This window comes from Pogonomyrmex barbatus, unplaced genomic scaffold (assembly GCF_055798465.1).
Source record: "Pogonomyrmex barbatus isolate J1 unplaced genomic scaffold, ASM5579846v1 scaffold3, whole genome shotgun sequence".
In the NCBI taxonomy this organism is placed as follows: domain Eukaryota; kingdom Metazoa; phylum Arthropoda; class Insecta; order Hymenoptera; family Formicidae; genus Pogonomyrmex; species Pogonomyrmex barbatus.
The window spans coordinates 10,227,548-10,247,524 of NW_028297127.1; the positions used below are offsets into that span (position 1 = coordinate 10,227,548).

Here is a 19,977-nt window from a genome sequence, read left to right on the forward strand (position 1 = left end):
GATAGAAATAACACAGGCAATAAGCATAGCGATAGGAACAGAAAATCCAACATACAGAAATGCATATGGCAATGCAGATTGGAACATGGAATAAGCAATAGCGATAAAATTTCCGACGAGTTGGAATTCTATGTCTATCGCCTTATAGCCTACCAATCACAGCATTCGGATTTTTCTGTTTAGATTATTGACTGCGTCCTGGGGGGAAGGGCGAGGGATCGATCATGTAACTTTTCCCCTAGGGCGGAAACGTGAAAAATGAAAAGTTTCATTCAACGTGAACTTACGATCATATACGATTTTGCGGGATCATGTAACTCTCTCAAACGTGAAAATGTGAAATTTTTCACGTGAACTTTTTCGCCATGTATCTGGGTTGTACATGGGTTGGAGTAAAAAGAAAATAAAAGATATTGTCAATTAGATTCTATTTTTTAACTTTATATGTCATTTGAGTCCATATCACTTTAGTAGAATAACGCAATTTGTATAGGATTATAACTTGGCGCCAATTATTGATATCAAATTTTTTTATACAAATGATATCATTTGAGTTAAGTTGGGAATGTAAAAACAAATTTTTTTTGTTTTTTAATTAAAGCTAGTATCACTTAGGTTAGAATAGGAAGACTTCAATGAAAATACAAAGATACTAGCACTTAGATTTTATTTTTTAGTTTAATTACAACTAGAATTGAGTTAGGTATGCCAATTTCGTAACATAATTTTTTTTAAAGAATTAAAACTACTACCACATTGGTTAGAGTAAAGAAATTCTTCAATGAAGAGATATGTACTACTTAGGCTGTATTTCCTTAAAGTAAAAGATAATATATCGTTGGTTAGACTCCATTTTTTAACTTGGTACAACAGTTTCTTCTTTTTTTTCAAGCACATCTCTATACTTGACATCCTTTTTTTACCTTTTTTTAAAAAGGTCATTTTTAAAATAATATCATTGCATTTTGTCGTGTTATATATCACTTGAGTTTAATAGAATAACGCAATTTTTATAGTAGGATATAGTAGGATTATATAACTTGATGTCACTTATTGATATCAAATCTTTTCTACAAATGATATCATTTGAGTTGAATTAGTAATGTGGAAACAAATTATTTTGTTTTTTAATTAAAGCTATATATCACTTGAGTTTAATAGAATAACGCAATTTTTATAGTAGGATATAGGATTGTGGCAGTCACCGCCACTCTGGCCCAGCGACGTGCGCGCCGGCGCGCGCCGCCGCGCTGCCACGCGCCGACACCGTGGGCCCGCGCACGGGAGTGACTCACACGCTCGCCACGAGATGGCCAGCCGTTCGATCATCTACTCGTGCGCGGAAAGCAACATCACCACTATATAAGAGCGGCCAGCACCATCGATCGACACTACCCCTCAAGATTATATAACTTGATGTCACTTATTGATGTCATTTATCAAATCTTTTCTACAAATGATATCATTTGAGTTGAATTAGCAATGTGGAAACAAATTATTTTGTTTTTTAATTAAAGCTAATACTATTCCAGTTAAAATAGGAAGACTTCAACAAAATGAAGACAAAGAGTATAAAAATACTAGTTCTTAGATTTTATTTTTTAATTTTATATTTTATCACAATTAACTATACAACTACAGAAATAGTTACAAAGAATCGAAAGCCAAGTTGAATTTATATAAAATGATAATGTTAATATTAATAGACAAAGTTAACTATTTTACATTATATAGATATATATATAGGAATATGAATCTAGATAACATCAAATTAAAATGTTCATATAATAAAATAGTAACATTTATATTTTTATACTCATCTAAAACCATGTTTTAATGTCGCCCTTAATTTAAAAGATTTTATTCACCATACTTTATTCACCATGTCAAGTCCTTTTTAGAGTATCATTTATGTCTCTTTTAAACATCATTTTCTTGTACACACATACTAGATCCTTTTAAGGTATTATTTGACATCTCTTGATATTTTTTATATAACTTTCATTTAAACCTGCAACAGGAAGAAACATTACAATAAATAAATATCTTTTTCATAAAAATTATAAAATTTATCAATTCATTACACAATTATATAAAATGATAATGTTAATATAACATTTCAACTTGGCTTCTATTCTTTTGAACTTTATTCTTTGTCGTTCAATTAATAATTAATTAATTTTAGGATTTTTTCCCAACCACAGTTAGACAAAGCTAGTTATTTTATATTATATAGATATATATATGAATATTATATGAATATGAAAAATCCAAATTGAAACATTTATATAAAATAATTTTTCTGAACTTTATTCTTTGTCGTTCAATTAATAATTAAATAATTTTAGCATTTTTTCCCAACTGCTTAGATAAAATTAATTATTTTATATTATATAAATAAGTATATGAATAAATGTATAGATAACAATGTATAATAGATAACATCAACTTGAAATGTTCATATAATAAAATTTGAAATGTTCATATAATAATATTTATATATATTTTTATACTTATCTAAAGCCATATTTTAATTTCATGGTTAATTTAGAAGATTTCATTCAGCCATACATATACATACATATCAAGTCCTTTTAGAATATCGTTTATTAAACATTAATAACAATAATGTAACTTTTATATATTTTAACCTGTAAGAAGAACAAAGAGTAACATTTATATTTTTATACTCATCTAAAATCATATTTTAATGTCGCCCTTAATTTAAAAGATTTTATTCATTATATATGTCAGGCCCTTTTTAGAGTTGAAATAAAGAATTGAAATAAATAAATATCTTTTTTTCATAAAAAGAAATAAAAGAATTGTAAAATTTTTTCAACTTGGATTCCTATTCTTCTAAACATTAATCTTTGCCATTCAATTAATGTTAAATTTTTATAAAAATCGTGATTAATTAAAAAAAATCTGAAGTTGACACAAACATGAGTTACTCCGAAACAAATTATCACAAACTGTCAAACTCGCCGCGAACGTCAATATCGTTGGCCACCACTTGGACGTGCAGAAAAAGAATAAGCATACTATGCAATAGTAGTAAGCAATTTTATTAATTACAATTTATTAATACTACAAATGTTTCCTTTTCAATGCACGCATATTTATTACACACGCGTATTTATTATTATATTGATACCTGAGAGATCTACAACCAAAAACACTACCATATTTATATCAATCAGTCAATCTTATCGACCCAGCGGATAAATTAGACCGAAGTCAAGGTCACTGCAGGACTCAGCGAACATTGATTCACTAGATCTTACAGTAACCTTGACTTATCAGTCTGATAATCCGCTGGTTTGATAAGTTTAATAATGACATCTCAGACGTTGCAGCCGTACAAAGGCGGCGATAATAATGATGATGACGTTTCTTAAAGTAAAAATTTCCAAATCGGACTTTGCGTAGCAATATCTCTGCTTGCAATGCCTCTGCAATGTCTCTGCTACTGCTTGTAGGGCACGTAGCAGAAAAATAAAAATATTTTTATTATGCAAGTCGGACTCAAGCTATCGATCAAGCCTACTTAGAACTTGATCAGTTTAGCCATTATTGAGATTCGATAATTTCGGATGCTCGCATCTCGCCGACTCGCGTAAAGTCACACGGTAGTTCTCGGTTGACTTGACACCCGAGACACTACCGTGTCTCCTGATAACATTATCCGAAGGAAAAATTAAATTACCTTTGTTTTTGACAGTAATCAAAATCGACTGATTCAATTTTGATTATTAATAATTTTCTTACAACAAATCCACTGATATATTTAAGTTAACATCGTCGACATATGGATTGAGTACTGTTAACGTTGATAAATAATTATGGTCAAATATGTCAGCAGATAATTGTTTCTCATCAATTTTAGTGAATAAACTATTGCTCACGATTTTGACGCATGCGCAGAGACGACGAGTATCACTCATATACTTTTCTCTCTCACACATACTTTGGACACACTTTCGGCTTATCGGAAATATAGGCAATTCCTCCTCCATGTCTATATACTCAAAGGATGGCATCTATTCCTAACTACACCAAAAAAAGGACCTCATTTTGCTTATCATTGTATATATGTTGGCTGGGTTCAAAAATACTGCATGTATCATTTTAGCTTTGCTTTTCATCGAATGTTAAACGCGAACGCGTGTCTCATTGGGCGGTCCTATCTAACCTAATCTCACCGCACTTGCAATTTGATTATTTTCACAAATTAATAACTCGTTAACTATTGCGAAAATCGCTAAATACAAGACTTTTCGACTCAGTTTAATCTGCTTTACCTGCATGTGACCGCTTGGCCTTTTTTTGGGGGACACCTTGTATATAATTTTCGACTCTGATAAACGATTTGAATACTAGCGATATCATCGTATGACATTTTATCGTCGATTTTCAGGAATATTTGAGATAATGTCTTGCAGCATACGGCCAAAATAATCACTGGGATTGACATAATCCGCGTACATGCGCGTCCTCGTAATTCGAATTGCGCGTCGACATTTCGCACGTGAAACTTCCAAATATGTACATCGTCGCATTGTGAAGTGATTTGTTCTCATGGTTCTTTGACGTTGGAAGCAAGATGCCAGAACGAATAGAGATTAGTACGTAAAACTCGGCTCATGAATATATGTTCTGCATTCATTATTTACGCAATGCAATAATCTAATATCAATGGATTGAGATGTGACAGTAATCAATATTAAGAATTCTATATAAGTGTTAGTGATTTAATAAATTTTTTCAAACTCAGAAAGTTTTCCATAATTGACTAGAACAAGTTTAACTATGTACTACATAACTGATATTGAAAATTAAAGATGTCACTTAGCAAGAAAAATATAAACAAAACTTGATGACAAATTATTGTTATTGTTTATAGTGATTGTCTGGGATCCTACATTTACATTAAATTGTATTTATTTATTTCATATTGTATAGGTATTGATTCATATGATAATATAAAATAAATAATAGATTCATAGTATTATAACATTTATGTTACATTTATCTTATTATATATTATATATTATTATATTATATTTTAGAGAGAAAGAGAGAGAGAGTATGTGTATGGTATGTGTGTATGTGTGTGTGTTTTAAATCATTCAGATAAGATTTAAGTTATATATTTCTTATATATATTTCAGGTATTATTCCAAACAATTTGAGACATGAGGAAACTATAGTTCAAATAACGGAAGCTTTGGATAATTTGAATGATGCTGTTTCTTATATATTTGATTGTGTCGACAAGAGACTTTTAGAGAATACACAAAGGTAAAAAAGGACTTACCTCTCTGCTTTCAATCAACTGTTGTATTTATTACAGATTTATTAATTTGTTATTACAGATTAATCAACATTAAAGAAAGAGCTAAAAAACTAGAGGGTAGATTACATTATTTGCAGACTAATTTAAATTTGAAAGCTGTAAAAATATATTCTGCTGCTAAATATCCAGCTAATCATATTTATAAAGAGTACAAAATGACCATACCATTACAGCACAAGCATAGTGCTGCTATACCAAGTGTTTACAAATGTTCAGTGCCTATAAAGAATATCCCTGAAGCTTATTCATCTTCTAATTGCAAGACCGAGAATGGCCAATATGCTGCAAATATCAATCTTCAAGAGAAGCTCCAATTTTATCACGTACGATCGAAAGCTAGCAAAAAAAATGATCTTGAGGATGACGCAGAACTATTCCCACCGCAATTATCCTCAGTTAGTGCCCTCCTACTATTCGATAGTATGGATAGCCCATATGAAAAAACATCTATGCGATCGTCACGTCAATCCACCGACAAGCAACAAATTGAGGACGCTCCAGATTCGATTGTGCAGCCATGGCTTTCGTCAGAAATGGACGCATCTTCCAGCTATTTGTATACTCCAACTCTCGGAGAGGTCAGATCCTTTAATTTATTTAACAATACAATTTATATCAAATAGTCATAGCCAATTCTTCGGCAAGCAGGATCTTGGTTGCAAAATGTCTATATATGAAATAAGTTTAAATGATTTTTTACTACCAACCACATGCCATTATTTTTTGCAGACGTACAACCTAGCGATTCTGTTCAATTCAATAATCAAATATCTTGATATCGATTAAGTGATGAATTCGGACGAATTATAAATTTACTTTATTTTAATTATAAATTTATTTCTTATTCGTTTATTCGTTACGTTTGTTTATAGCATCAATTATTTTGGAATAAATATACACAATACGCGGTATTATAATGACGTTACGTACACAATTATTTGTCTAATATCAGTGAGCACGTGAAATGCGCGCTCACTAAACTGTCGATGCACGGAAATTTCCGTTTAACTGCAATCTATAATTGGTTAGTTTTAACTTTACTTATATTTCAAAAATTACTGTTTGGAACGAAAAATGGCAAATACATTAATAACTTATTTTTTCGAGAACTTTCTTGCTATGATATTTTGATTCGCGAATCTCTATATATATATATATATATATATACTATAGGAAAATAATAAAAGGGATTTTAATCGATATCAAGATATTTGATTGTCAGATGGCGCTCATGCCCATGTTGCAGATTGGCCAATTTAAAATAAAATTATTTAATTGGTTGATCCAGTGAAAAATCTAGGTATTGGTCGCTGTAAGTGGTTGTATCTCATTGCAACGTAATCAAATGGAACGCTCCCTGATTATTAAATTGCTACAAAATCGCTACGTTGAAAATCTACTAAAAGTAGTAGCACGTAGTTGGTAATAAAAAATTATTTGAATTTATTTCATATATAGAAATTTTGCAACCAAGATCCTGCTTATCGAGGAATTGATTATGACTCTATTTGTTTATTAACACATACTCAACTTATATTAATGTATTACAATTTATATTAATTAAAAATATTTATATTCATGTTTTTGATTTTATAATTTGAATTTACGATTCTCTATGATTTATTCTTACAAAAAATGCATGTTTATTTTAGGTTCCTCAAATAAATGTGCCGCTAACACTCCCAGATCTACCAGGCATTGTCGATGATGAGAAATTTGTACTCGATCTTAATTTCCAAAGTCCCATCGCACCATCATCAGCAGTCACGACGCCTACAGTTCGTTTAGATCTACCAACACCAATTAGTGATAATAAAGAATCTCAGTCAAAGATCGAGGATAACGTTCTACACCTGCCCGTTCCGAATAGAATCACATCTACCACAACTGCATCGCAAGAGGCTGCGCCACCACTTCCTCCACCTCCTACGTTCACCGTAAATAACATTGCAAACAATGAAAAAATTGGTTTTCAACAAGTACCTCCTCCACCGCCACCACTGCCGCCACCGCCTCCACCACCGCCTCCACCACCAATCGTAGAACCGACTGTGTCCAATGATGATTCGGAAAAAAAGGATAAGACAGCAAATCTCCCGTCTGCAACAACAGATGATCGTTCCAATTTGATGGCAGCGATCCGGGACGCTGGCGGAATAGGCAGGGCAAAATTGAGGCCTACCGTACCGGACGAGAAGAAGCGCGATCGATGGTCTTCGGCTTCAGTTGGAGGAGATCTTATGGCAGACCTACACGCAAAATTAGCGTTAAGACGCAAAGGTATCGCCGGTTCCACAGTGGGTGCTTTGGAAAGAATGTCGAGTTTGATACCACCACCTCCGAAACCGAATGAAGCGGCCACGTCAGACAGAAATTCTGCCACCAGCGAATACGATTCTCAACCCGATACGGATGATTGGGAAGAGTAATTATTGTTGTTGCGCTAATCGCTCATGAAAATTGAAGAATTTATAACAAAATATAATAAACAAAAATTTATGACAAATGGCTTAAATTAATTAGCATTTGCGTATGAAAACTCAGGGGAATTAGATAAATCCAATAAAGGGATAAGAGAATAAAATCATAACAAGCAGATATAATTACATATTTTTTTATTCAAATCTGAAAATCATTTAATTTTAAATTCCGCTTTTATTCCGTGACTGCTGTTATCTCTTTTTATGAGAAAATAATTTACAGGTATAAAAATCTATAAAAATATAATTTTGGTAATATTACAATAATTTGATTAAAATAACGTTACATGACTATATTTATATTAACCAAATTATAACAATTCTCGCAGGAATAAAGTAGATTTGTTATAAAAAAGTAACAGAATAGAAAATTTTATTTTATATGTCAATATGAGATTTTCCCCAAAAATTAATTCATTTACACTTTACACACATACACACACATATATATATATATATATATATATATATATATATATATGTTTACGATCTTCAGAGGTCTTGTATACAAAAATATTACAAAGCCATTAAAATTCTGATTGTACATTTTTTTCTTAATATGTACAATACAGTGTACAATATATGAATGTAACTATAATATATACTGTTAATATATACTGTTATGTTAATAAAATTTTATATTTGAACTGTATTATATACAATATACTTGTGATATTAAAATTTGCATATATGTCGCGGTTATTGAGCAATCTTTTAATATATTCTTAAAAATTATTAGTAATATAATTGATTCATGATATGTGACATGTTTAAAACATTGTATATATATTTAAAACTTCTTAACAAAGTCTACACACACACATATATATATTATACCCTGACGTATTATACTTTCATCTGTATATTTTTATGTATGTTACAACTTTAAAAAAATCTATATTTGAATTTAATACTTTTTATATAGAATATTTTTATATATAGAGTGTCATTTCGAATGACAACCTCAAATATTTCTTTAATGCAATTATAGAGAAAAATGTTTCAGACAAAAGTTTTATGACTTCGAGAGCATAAAATAGCACTATTGACTTGGATAGTCCTTTGACCTTAGATAGTCGTTTGACGGTCACTTTCAATTTCTTAAATGGAAACTTTCATTTTTTATTACATATTCCTGTAGCTAATCTCGAGAGCTTTTCAAAGCAATGTAATAAAATATTTTTTCATTAAGACTCGACTCTCTCGCTGCAGCTATATTTGCTTTGTGACGTTAGATGAGATATGCATCAAAAGTGCGTCATAGAGATTTAATTTTTAGTTTTTCTTTAAAAATATTACATTTTCGTATTTTTAAAACTTGTAAAATATACCAGAAACTAAAATATTTATTTAATATATTACCCAAAATAAAAAATAATTCTTGAAACACTTCTAACACTTATTTTTCAGCTTTCACGGCAGTTTCTGACAGTTGAGTTTTCACATTTATCAATTTTCACATAATATATCATAGCTCAAATGTTTGACAAATTGACATTGTCAAATATTAAATATGAAATTGATTCATGTAATTCTTTTCTAACAAGGATTCTTCTCAGATCAAAAATAGTCCTCTCGGATTTAGCCTTGAAATATGTGTAATACTATACTCCAATTACCAGATAATATCACTTGATGCAATTTTCAAGCGTTTACAAGAAGATCAAGTTTAAAGTTTCTCATACAACTAAAATATCTCGATTTTATAATTCTTCCGAATAATTATAATTCTTTTTTATAAGTCTTCCGAAGCGGTTTAACGTAGGGATTCTTTCAGATTTCATTAGGCTTTAAATATTTTGTAATGTTATACTCCAATTAATAGTAGTATGTAATAAAGTCATTCAAAACAATTCTTAAATATTCATCAATATTTCTAGTGTACTATATATACAATTTTTTAATATCATTGAAACAAATTAGCATGCGTAAGCATGCCAGACTAGAAATATTTTCCTATTCTCTCACGCTCGGCATGCTGTGATAGAGAAGAAAATAAAAATATTATATTCTTTCACGCTCTACTGTGCGATAACTAAGCATCGCCGACGTTTCTTTATTAATGCTCACTTGTTGACATGTAGTGCACAAATTGAAAAGAATAAACAGGTATTAACAATATATGAAGAAAAACGAAAATTGTTACATATTTATAAAATTGATTATATATAATTTGTTATATAATTTTACGTATAAAAATTATAATTATGTAATAAATAAAAATATAAAACTATTTCTTCAGTATAATTATATATATTCCGAAATTTTCTTAGAAATTCAAAGTTAACTATATTTTGAATAATTAATTATAAATTCAAATATAGCACAGTAAATGAAATAATCAATATTATTTCTTCTTCCCTTTTTTTTATTTGATATAAGAGAAAATATAATTTCAAAAATGTAACTTGTCGAATTTGTAATTCATTATACAAAATATAGTAAACTTTAAATTTCTAAGAAAATTTCGGAATATATATCAATTATATTAAAAAAATAATTTCACAAATTTATATTATTATTCATTATATTATTATAATTTCTAATTAAAATTATATATTATTATAATCTTAATTATTATGAAATTATATAATAGCATATTAAGTATAATAAATATTATGTAAAGTACATATAATTATTAACAATTTTCATTTTCTTTCATACATTGTATCTGCTTATTCTTTTAATTCGTATGCTATATGTCAACAATAATAAGCAATAAAAAACTTCGAATACGCTAGATCATTGCATAACGCGTAGAACGCGAAAGAGTACAATAGTATTTCTCTTCTCACAGCACGTCGAGCGCAAGAAAATATAATATTTCTATTCTCTTTTACCATCCAAGCCGAGCCGCCAAGTGCACATGTATGTGCGCGTCCCCAGCATCAATTTTTTTATGTGTGGCGGCTGACTTCTGAAAGCACTGTACATGAAGAACTTGATTAGTATGGTGAGAATGTATTGCATGTACAAATTTCTATGACTGCACATTTTTTTTAATTCCAAAAATTGCATAGATTAATGTTACATTATAAACAAATAAATAAGCTTTTGTATGTATGTGTGTGTATATATATATATATATATATATAATATATATTTTATTTTTTCTATTAAATATTTTTCTAATATAAAAAGTAAAATAATTTAGTAATAAGTTATAAAAAAGAGAAAAGAAAATCGAAGAGAAATACAAACAAATATAAGAAAAATGTTATTTAACAGATCTATATTAATTTTCATATATTACGAAATATTTCTACATTAATCTTATATCATGTATCCTCAAATTGAGATAATATACACATAATACAAATTATCGCAATAAATAATGAAAAATGTGTATTTTTAAATATTCATGAAATATTTATCGATAATAGTACTAAAAATATTATGTAATTGTAAAAATATCGATTTTATTAAATATTTTTGTTATAGAGAAGTTATATGTTTAATATATTTTTATGAATATTATTTATAAATGTGAAATCCATCAAATGATTTTAAAGAGTCGATGAATAATTCGAAATTAATATATTTTAAAATATTCATAACATGTATGACATTTAATTTACATTTGTTATAATTTCTTATTTTTTTATTCTTCCTATTTTCTTTCATAATAAAAAATATTTAATACCAAATATATATATATAAAAAAACAGGCAAAGCTTATTTATTTATTCACAGTATTTTGCACAATATATATAATCTGTACTTCGATTAAAAAGAAAATTCGAACCTACGAATGCAATATTTTCACCGTACTAAACAAGCGTCTTATACACATAGCTAGCACAGCAGCTAGACCAGCTACGCTGGTCGCTTCAAAAGACAAAAAATTCCATTATATAAGTAACATGAGAAGCTTCAAATTTTATTTTCTCGCGAATGCTTTAGGATTGCATCGAATGTCTTTATAATGTCTCAGTTGAAGTATAACATGGTATCATATACATAATGATATACTTTTTTAAACTCGGCAAAATCTGTAAGAATTTGATATCCTCCATATCAAGAAAGAATTATTTACCAATCCAATCTTGCATCTAACATTTGACTATTTGTCAAACATGGCATCGAGTTATACGAAATATGATGCATATTACCATGTACATTGTTCTGAAAGTGATGTTCCGTTTTAAATTTGTCATCCTAAATGATTTGTTATCCTCAGAGTTACATTGTTTTATAATCTCGCCATTCTCAGACGCCACCATCAATTCTGACGTTTTGTGGCGAGATAACCGAGCTTTGAATACTTTCTGAGTTATGAAGTTTGGCATATAATTTGACATAAAATATAAAATATCTCGTAACTATTCATTTTTTGGCAACTATATCTTAATATTTTCACGCATAGAATAATGAGGTAAATCAATTGATGTGAAGAAAATACATAGATGCAAAAAAAAAATAAAGACTTGCAATATGCAATAAAATATTCTTTTTGAAAACAACTACGTCTTTTCTTCACATCAATTGATTCATCTTGTTATCTTGTGCATAAAAGTATTAAAATATAGTTGCCAAAAAATGAATATGAGATATTTTATGCTTTATATCAAATTGTATCTAAAATTCAAACTTTCTGACTTGGAAAGTACTTAATGAAAAACAAACGTTTATTATAACGTTTTGGACAGCTCTCAAGATAAGCTACAAGAATATATAATGAAAAATGAGGGTTTCCATTTAAGAAATTGAAGGTAATCTTTATATGAACTTAAAACAACTATCCAAGATCAAACCATCCTTTTATGTTCCTCTCAAAATCACAAAACTTTTATCTGAAACATTTTTCTCTAAAATGAATTGTTCAAGAGATATTTGAGATCGTCATTTAAAATGGAATACTCTGTATATTCTTGTATTCTTTTATATTCTTATTCCATTTTAAATAATTTTAGCATTTTATATATATCATCAGTTTAAGATTCATTCTCGAGACTCTCCTGAAGCAACAATAAATTCATTCTTAATCTACTTCTTTCACAATAAAATTAATCGTTTTGCATCTATCGAGTATGAATCAAAATGTTTTCCAAAAATTCCATAATTATATCGCGTAACTACAGTTATAAATTTGGTGCAATCCAATTCAAGAATTTCATGCAAATTTCAAAGCCCATAAAACAAGCTGCATTTGCAGGAAAAGCTCGTAGCATTACAGGTACAACACCCTTATAAAGTGCCATTGGTCCCTCGTTTTTCATCAATTCCACAAATACCTCGCGTATTCCGTTTTTGTACGTACCCTCCGGTGCTATGTAATGACAATAAATTTTACGTTGCGAATTTATATTCATTAATCAATAGCAACTTTCTTAATTAAAATCTCAATTAAAATCTTGAAAAAAAGAGAGAAAAGTAGAGGTATATACGTACCAGTTTGTAGGCGGCTTTTCAAGATATCAGGTGGCATCCCCACTAGCCAGTTTGCGATGCCCGCAAAACCACCAGCCGTTATAGTAGCCAATAAACTAAGTTTTCCTCTTTCTGGAGTAAATTGTTCTTTTAAATATTCATACGTCATGAAATACATTCCGCTAGCTGGAATATCTGAAAAATGACATAAAGGCACAGTAAATTAATAATTGCATGAGTATCTTTATGTGCAGAAGATGGCATATAAACATTATATAAAATTAATAATAGCGAGTAAAGCGTGTGGGTTGGCAGATAGAAGGCATCCTGTTTGATAGGAAACACATCAAAGTATGTAGATAACAGTTAACAAAATCCAGTTTCCTTCGGACCAGTATGCTGTTGTTGGTCTCAAGTATCGTGCTCTATTTCAAAATCGTCATTTGACGAAGCGAAGCAACATGACATTTGTTTTTTTATTTCTCGTCGTCTTATCTTTGGTACATATGAATTTTAATACCTTATCGCGTCCTTCGTTAATAATTCAACTTCGCTTTCTGTGTAATTATTTTGTATGTGTGGTGTATCGATTGTTTAATATATAATGTTAATATACATTATTTTATTCAACAGTTATTCTATTTAACTAAATCGAATTATAAAAGAGATAAAAAAAATTACCAAGTAATTTACATAAGTTTTAAAATGTATCCTATTGTAATAATGTCATTGATTCAATTACATTGCATTTAGAATCAGTGTACGGGGCAAATTATCGATATCGGTGATGTGTGGGAGACCAAATGTCCACAGGGATGTACTTGCGAGATTCAAAAATTTTCCGATCTGCCCCTGCACCAATGGGCTGATACAAACAAAGATCAGGTATAAGCAAATCAAATGAGTATCAATGTACTCACTTCAGTAATTTAATGAGTCTTCGATCAACAGAGTATACCTTCCGATGATATTGATTTCAATATAAACGATGATCCGATGATTCACGAATTATTGAAAATTGCAACATGTGTAATTGCTGACAATTCTGAGAAAGAAATTTTAACTAAACTTCCTTCAAATATACAGGTCATATGAAAAGTACATATTAACATCATACGCGTTCATATATACATCTTGTATTAATTCATCTTGACACTTCAGGTTTTGACATTACTCGAATCGGGTAGTGGGGACATTGATATTCTTTTGCAAGCCACTACATTCCAACGTTTCACCGAATTGATATCGCTGGACATTCAAGGGATAGATTATAATGATCCCTCGGTGAAAGAGACGAATAATCATACAAAAAGAGGAGGTGTTGTTCTCGCATCTGATGCGATGTATCCTTTAGGATCTACTTTACTGTATCTCAATCTAGAACGGGTTAAATTGACGAATTTGAATCTACCAAATAAGAACAAAGCAAACCTGGTGATCAAGCCGATGAATTCGCAGAACACGGAAACGATATTGATTGACGACAACCAAGCATCTGTAAGCAATACCAGTCAGTACAAAGGGCATAGGCTCATTTTTCTGAGCCAACAGAATAACGAAGATAAAGAAATATTGCCATATGATTTGTATAAGCAAGAATTAGAAGGCTATAGAGAAAATGTTGAGCTTTTTGCCGCACTCGGTGTGTTAACACATTTAAGAGTATATGATTGCGCTTTGAAAGATGTATCTTGGCACATGTTCGATGGCCTCAATAGCCTTCTTTATCTCTCGCTGGAAAAGAATAATTTGAAATTTATTCCTGAATTTTGTTTCTATGGCACACCAAACTTGAGATTACTCTCATTGGCAAGCAATGAATTATTGACACTGAAGAGCGTAGATCTGGCAGGATTGCTTATGCTGGAACATCTGAACTTAAGACAAAATAATTTAACATTTCTTTCAGAGTTATCATTTCCACCTTTCCCAGCACTCGTAAGTGCTGATTTTACAGACAATCCTCTGGATTCCATTTTTCCAAGGTAATAGATGATACTATACAAAATATGTTTCCATGATTAAATCTGAAGATTGTCATGTACTTATTTCAGTACCTTTGAGATAATGAATACGACGATAAAATTATATCTTGGAGGTATGACATCAAAACTGAAACTACAGAAGAATTCCTTATTAGGTCTACGTCGAGCTGAAATATTACACTTGTACAATCTAGACATACCTATATTAGAACGTTTTATCTTGCAAGGACTGCCATCGCTAACGCATCTGAAAATGCGAGGAAACATTTCAAATATCGATTTCGACGCATTTGTTGATCTTACTAATTTGTTGGATCTAGATCTAAGTCATTGCCATATTCAGAAAATTTCTATGGATGCTTTCTATGGTTTAGAGAAAGTTAGGAAAATTGATTTGTCAGATAATGATCTTGAATTTGTACCACCTGGTTTATTCACTGCACAACAACAAAAGGAATTGCGAGAAATTATACTTACAAAAAATAAATTAACTTCATTACCTTTAGATTTCTTCAAAAATTTGAGATTGCCAAATAAACAAACGCATGTACAAAATATAAGACTGGATAACAATCCTTGGGATTGTACATGTATCATGATTAGCTGGAATCCTAATCTGGTAATCTCATCTTCTTAGACTTTATTTGTATTTATTATTTAAGCTATTTATATAATAACTTTATTAAATAGAGAAAAAACAAAATTAAAAATTAAATTACTAATTAATGCCATCTATGATTTGTTTTAAAAATTAAATAAAAATTAGTAACAATTTTGTACAATGCAGGTAAATAGAAATAAAGAAACAGCTCCGCGCTGTTCAACACCTAAACGATTACAAAATTGGGGAATCTTCTATGCATTACGCAAAGGTGGTTTACAATGCAGAAATCCGAAAAAAATACATTTTCGAAAATTTCTGAAGACGAGAAGCTTTGAAGAAGATAATAATATCAGTTAGCCAATCGCTCCTTTCAAATTGTATGTATATATTAATATATACACAGGATTGTGAAAGAAATATATTAAAAAGTTTTATAACACGTTCTTTTCTAAAAACATAATCCTTATATATATATATAGATAAATGCTAACTTAATATATTTCCTAACCCTGATATATATCATATATATACTTAGTGTTGAGAAATAACTTACTTATAACACCGTAATCGTTACAATTACTTTTTTTAATAACGTAATATATTTATATTTATAATATATTTATATTTTTTTAGTAACGCTAACAAATTTACATACATATACGCATATACGCGCGCGCGCACACACACACACACACACGCACGCACGCACGCACGCACGCACGCACGCACGCACACACACACACACACACACACACACACACACACACACACACACACACACACAAAATACTTTGTAATGTATTAATTTTTTATAATTTTACCTTAAAACATTTTTATAATCAGGATAAAGTTATGTAAAAAAATGATATTTATAAAAAATATCAATGTTGGCAAATGAATCAATATCATAATCATGAATCATGCTCTCATGAAATCATATAATTTTGTTTCATAATATATTTTTTACTAAAGATGTCATTTTCAATATTCTTGTATTCTGTATGTAAATATTTCAAGTTTAAAATTTGTTTAAATTGTTTAAAATTTCAAAGTGTAAATCATACCTCTTAACAAAGTAGCACAAGTGCCTTTATAAATACTTCTGATGCCTCCTTCTTGATACAATTGCTTTACACAATCCAAAGGTCCACTATATTTTGGTTTTATGTCTGCATGCTGTATTTGTAACAGACACTTGATACGTTCACCAGGAGCCATTATAACTGTCGTGAATATGCCGCTAAATGCACCAGCGTAAAATAATTGCAATGTTGAGAGTTTTTCATCTGGAAAACTCTGTTGCAGTTTTTTTCCAACACTGTATCCAAAAAAACTTATCGCAAATATTGGAGCAACACCAGATAAGGGTGCACCCATACCTAGAGAAATATATTTATTTTAATAATTTTTCAAAAACATATAAAATTCTAAGATATAAATAATTTATAGAAATATCATCTTTATTAAAGTACAATTAACATATTTAATTTTATAATATATAAAATATTCTTATAATCTTGAAATTAGAAAAAATTGATTTTTATATGATATTCAGTGTGAATATAAATACCCTTATATAAACCACGTATTCCCTCTTTGGTAATTGTTTTTTTAGCACAGTCCCAGGTACCAGAATACAGAGGCAATTGGTTGGGACCTGGCACTGGCATCGTCTGGAGCCGTACCTGTATAATAATATTTCTTTCATGTTTCATGTTTCATAAATTGCATTTGAAAATTCTGTATTTTTATTTGTAATTCTTAAGAAAAATTGTCATATTTAGGCAGATCATAAATGAGGAAGAAGAGAATAGGAACATTCAAATCCCAAGTTTAATCTGACTTAACAAGCTGTTGAATTAAAATGTATAACCTCACCTTTATGGTATCCAGAGGGTGGCCAGCTATCACGGTACACACCCCTCCGAACCCACCACTTAAGAAATATTTAATAGGGCTAACGGTATCCGACATGATTATTAAATGACTGGAAGTCTCTTAATAGAAGTGCCGATGAAATAACAAATCCAAAGCTCGTTCAGACAAGCCAGGGGTCAAAGTACAAGTAGTCCTCGACGTATCAAGATCATAAACTCTATTAATCAGTCATGATATTTTTCGCATTGTTTTACGTAACTTAAAATATATTCATAGTCAAATGACAGTAACATTTTAATATCAAAGATAAATCAGAGAAAAATCAACAAATACATCGTAAATGCAGAAATAATTGGTCTGTACTTTGTACTCTACTGTACTTTACATTTTGTTACATTTATTGCACTTGGGCACCTATTATGGAAATGTTCGGAATCGATTCCGATCAGAATTATTTCGTTTTTTCCCAGATATTCTTAGATAAGTTATGGACACTCGGATCATTTCTGAATCGATCGGAAAGTTTTCGTCATCTCTCGAGTTGTCGAAATGTTAATTCCGATGAATGAAATAGCGAGACCCAATCAGTGATAAAATGCGTAAGCCAACTTAGCCAAGTGCGTCTACGATTAGAGAGTCGTGATAATGATAAGTATTAAAAATATTTTTAACATATTACGTACATTTTAATATTATATATATATATAATTTCTATCTATATTCTATAAGCTAATTTAGCCAAATGTGTTTATGATTAAAGAATCGTGATAATGGTAAGTATTAAAAATATTTTTAATATTATATATATTATTGCATCCTTTCCTTTTTTATATTATAGTTAGCAGTAATGCCGTGAGAGAGAAAGGCAGCATCTCGCTGAAATTCATGCAAATAAAATGAGAAGATTAAGGGATATGCTCGATCCATTTGCTCTGCCCGAAAATCAATTTATAGGCATATATCGATTAACTAATAAAGGATACACATGCCAGTGCAAACGGATATTAATTATATTTAAGTCTAGCTAACTTTTCTTGCACTGTAATTGATCGTAACAGTTCATTTCGTCCGTTCCTCTCGTTCCGCTTACATTCATTCCGCATCTAGAGAAATGAACGGAAAGCCGATTCTGCTCGGCATCCATAATAGCAAAAACATATGAACAATGCAAAAACATATGATATGGGGAGCGTCCCAGATGCGCACATTTTCGACACATCATTCATATCAACCAATGCCTAGGAATTTTCTAGTGAGCCATCTATCAAAAATTTTTTTATTTAATCGACCAATCGACAATGTGCTCCCTCTCACAATTCCGATCGAAATCGTTAAAATTCCATAAGGTACCCTGAAACGAACATAAGTATCTATACATGTAAGAAAAAAAGAAGAAAAGATACAGAATGAATAAAACAATAATTATTTCTTTTTTAAAAGTAAAAGCGAATAATATACGTTTCTTCGAGCTCCAACTACTCAATAAGCACATAAACAATTACTTATACAAAAATTAGAAACGAATTCCTCCAAGATAATACAAAAATTATTCATATTTCGTGAAAATATAGTAAAAAATATTAGTAAAAAATACATAGCAACAAATATTTTGATTCAATGTTTTAATTATACTATGTATACATTAATGAAGATAATCAAGATAAAAATAGTTAAATTAGTCAAATATTTGATGAAATATTTTAATAATCTTTATTTTATACTATATATTTTTTAACCTAACTAAATATTTTCGTATCTTAATATGTTATTAATATATTATATATAAAAAATTGAAAATTTTTAATATAATTAATGTATCCAATTGGATTAACTGTGAATATTGCTGGATGTTACATATATTAACCTAATAGAGATATTCTCTAATGATTTTTGTCTTTTACTTCAAGATATTTTAAAATTTGTAAAACTTCAAGATATTTTAAAATTTGTAAAAGTTCCGGAAATACATATTCAAACTTTTTGCACTATTATTAAATTAAATTTACCTGATGTCCACAGCATAGATTTCACAGCTATACTGCAGAAATATTGCTGCAATATTACAGTTTCAATTAACATTGAAACAATATTATTGCAATATAGTTGTAAAGCTCTCGTGAGCCAAAATAACATTGGTGCAATCGGGCCTTAAACAATTATATCAAAATATATTTTCGGACTGTGGGCTGAGTAAAAAGACACATTTTACATAATTGTAAAGAACGCGACTGGGTGCAGTCCATTCAGTGCTATAAATGCTTCACGCTTTTGCTTTCATTTGCTTCTGTAAAACAGTCCATT

The 19,977-nt window shown here is 29.8% G+C and overlaps 3 protein-coding genes and 2 long non-coding RNA genes across 7 annotated transcripts; 3 read left to right on the top strand and 2 right to left on the bottom strand.

The window, feature by feature from the left end:
- Positions 1–1,584: 1,584 nt before the first annotated feature.
- Positions 1,585–17,816, bottom strand: colt (carnitine/acylcarnitine carrier protein colt, mitochondrial). Of its 2 annotated transcripts, none has more exons than XM_011642369.2 (5): positions 17,677–17,816; positions 17,369–17,483; positions 16,863–17,177; positions 13,231–13,404; positions 1,585–2,011 (listed from the first exon to the last, which is right to left on the bottom strand). In XM_011642369.2, exons 1-5 carry the CDS (start codon positions 17,770–17,772, stop codon positions 1,959–1,961), a joined length of 753 nt encoding a protein of 250 aa, XP_011640671.2. In that variant the 5' UTR covers positions 17,773–17,816; the 3' UTR covers positions 1,585–1,958. The 2 variants fall into 2 exon arrangements, with proteins under 2 accessions (XP_011640671.2, XP_011640669.1); XM_011642367.2 differs by lacking the exon at positions 1,585–2,011 and adding an exon at positions 12,639–13,108.
- Positions 2,590–4,050, bottom strand: LOC148936058 (uncharacterized). Its single transcript, XR_016139731.1, has 3 exons — positions 3,909–4,050; positions 3,710–3,823; positions 2,590–2,651 (listed from the first exon to the last, which is right to left on the bottom strand). It is a non-coding gene; the product is annotated as an uncharacterized LOC148936058 (long non-coding RNA).
- Positions 3,972–8,491, top strand: LOC105429413 (WASH complex subunit 1). Of its 2 annotated transcripts, XM_011642371.3 has the most exons (5): positions 3,972–4,089; positions 4,421–4,628; positions 5,175–5,304; positions 5,379–5,937; positions 7,012–8,491. In XM_011642371.3, the coding sequence occupies exons 2-5, from the start codon at positions 4,607–4,609 to the stop codon at positions 7,786–7,788; spliced, it is 1,488 nt and encodes a 495-aa protein (XP_011640673.2). In that variant the 5' UTR covers positions 3,972–4,089; positions 4,421–4,606; the 3' UTR covers positions 7,789–8,491. The 2 variants fall into 2 exon arrangements, with proteins under 2 accessions (XP_011640673.2, XP_088934990.1); XM_089078864.1 differs by having other exon boundaries at positions 3,992–4,628.
- On the top strand, positions 13,414–16,237 carry LOC105429411 (uncharacterized). Its single transcript, XM_011642366.3, has 6 exons — positions 13,414–13,709; positions 13,963–14,094; positions 14,161–14,295; positions 14,371–15,194; positions 15,264–15,813; positions 15,982–16,237. The coding sequence occupies exons 1-6, from the start codon at positions 13,671–13,673 to the stop codon at positions 16,153–16,155; spliced, it is 1,854 nt and encodes a 617-aa protein (XP_011640668.2). The 5' UTR covers positions 13,414–13,670; the 3' UTR covers positions 16,156–16,237.
- A 75-nt stretch (positions 17,817–17,891) lies between the features above and the next one.
- On the top strand, positions 17,892–18,678 carry LOC148936059 (uncharacterized). Its single transcript, XR_016139732.1, has 2 exons — positions 17,892–18,031; positions 18,147–18,678. It is a non-coding gene; the product is annotated as an uncharacterized LOC148936059 (long non-coding RNA).
- Positions 18,679–19,977: the final 1,299 nt, after the last annotated feature.